This window comes from Centrocercus urophasianus, unplaced genomic scaffold (assembly GCF_019232065.1).
Source record: "Centrocercus urophasianus isolate 14NV4802_14NV808 unplaced genomic scaffold, USGS_Curo_1.0 seq_31, whole genome shotgun sequence".
In the NCBI taxonomy this organism is placed as follows: Eukaryota; Metazoa; Chordata; class Aves; order Galliformes; family Phasianidae; genus Centrocercus; species Centrocercus urophasianus.
The window spans coordinates 1,771,724-1,773,400 of NW_024884878.1; the positions used below are offsets into that span (position 1 = coordinate 1,771,724).

The 1,677-nt window shown below is 70.6% G+C and overlaps 1 protein-coding gene across 1 annotated transcript in view; it reads right to left on the reverse strand.

The window, feature by feature from the left end:
- Positions 1–532, reverse strand: part of LOX (lysyl oxidase) — a 7,169-nt gene extending 6,637 nt beyond the window's left edge. The window contains 3 exon segments of the mRNA XM_042829383.1: positions 4–67; positions 69–154; positions 157–532. Of these exon segments, the coding sequence (XP_042685317.1) occupies positions 4–67; positions 69–154; positions 157–532 (526 nt within the window).
- Between the last annotated feature and the right edge of the window lie 1,145 nt (positions 533–1,677).

Consider the following 1,677-nt stretch of genomic DNA (forward strand, 5'->3'; position numbering starts at 1 on the left):
TGTAGGGGCTGTAGGGGTCGTCGCCCACCATCATGTCCTCCCGCCCGGCTCGCAGACCGCTGGGCGCGGGCAACCCGCCGGCGCTCCGCTCGCTCTCGTCGCCGGGGCCGCCGGACCGCGGGGCTGCCGAGGAAGGACCGGCGGCGCCGCGGCTGCCGGAGGGCGCCCGATAGCCGGCCTGGAACCAATGTCGGGCGCCCGAGCCGCGGCTGCCGCCGGGCTGGGGCCGGGGCTGAGGCTGGGGTTGGGGCTGGGACTCGGGCTGGGGCCGGGCGGCGTTGGCCCGCGGCACAGAGCCGTTCCCGCGGAGCAGCAGCACGGGGCTGCTCGCCGGCTCGGCCGCCTGCCGGCGCCGCGGGGGCTGGTACTGAGCGCCCTGGCTGAGCAGGCTGTACACCTGTCCGTTGTTCTCCCACTGGATGCGCTGCCTCCAGGCGGCGGGGGGCGGCTGGCAGCCGGCGGGCCACAGCCCGCTCCAGAAGATGCAGGCGTGCAGCTGGGCGAGCAGCAGCCCCGGCGGCGCGCAGCGCATCTTCTCGTCTGTCCGGGGCCCGCGGGCGTGGAGAGCACCGGGCGAGGACGGGGGAGAGTTGGAGGGGGCGGCGGGCGCGGGGCGGCCGAGCGGAGCGAAGTGCGGGGCTCAGGCGCGGCGGCAGCCGGGCGGTGCCATTGGGCAGCTCGGACCGGCGGCGGGGAACCGGCCCGTGAGCGGCTGTCCTTCTCCGCGGTATTTATAGGCGAAGTGTGCGAAACGGCGCGGCGGCGAGCAGTCAGCCTCTAGCCGTCCCGCTCGGGTGTCTGCAGCGAGGAAGGAGGAGCAGCGGCGGAGCAGGGACTTTAAACTCGCTGGCACGCTCGCAAAGTTACACAAGCCCCGCTGGCTGCGCCCCCGCTATTCGTGCACGTAATGCGGCTGAAACGTGCGGCCCCGACGGTTCCCCACCGCCGCCCCCCGCCCGCGCGGGGGCGGCCGCAGGGAGACGGGGCAGGGGTGGCCGCGGGGCCCCGGGCGGAGCCGGGCCGGGCCGGGCCTGTGGCGGGCGAGCGCGCCCAGACACACGTAGGCTGCCAGGCGCGGGGCGCGCCAGAGTATGCCGTGCGGCAGAGCCAAAATATGCAAAGGAAAAATGCTATTAGCTCATCAGCGCTGCGAGACGGAGCGGGGCGGCGGGAGGGGGAAGGGGCCGCGAGCGAGAGAGGAAACATATTTCTGAAAAATGTGCTGCTGGGGAGCGGGGCTGGGGACCTCCATCCCGGGTCTTCTCCTCCGCGCCCCGTAACGACCCCTTAATTAGTAAAAAGCCCTCATCAGATAAACCTTCGACTGCGAACTTCGTTTTCTGCGTGTGAGTCACACGAGAAATATTACAGGCGCCGCTCCTCCCGAGCGGGTTCCCATTGAAAAGCGAAATTTCGCCTGGGAGAGACCCAGCGCACAGAGCCCTCGGCGCAGCGCGGCCCGGCGAGGCAGCGGTCCGTGCGGAGGTAACATCCCGAGGTGACCCCGCACAGCACGGCCTGCCTGGTAGACCTTGGTGCTCCCCGGGTTGGGAGGCTGCTGTGAGCAGGTGCCCGCCTTGAGTCAGCTCTCCCGCACGCTGTCTCGCTGCATTTTGTTTCATTTGCATGTTGCTTCAAGTGGTTCCCAGGCTGTGGCTGAAATCCTGCCAAATGTCG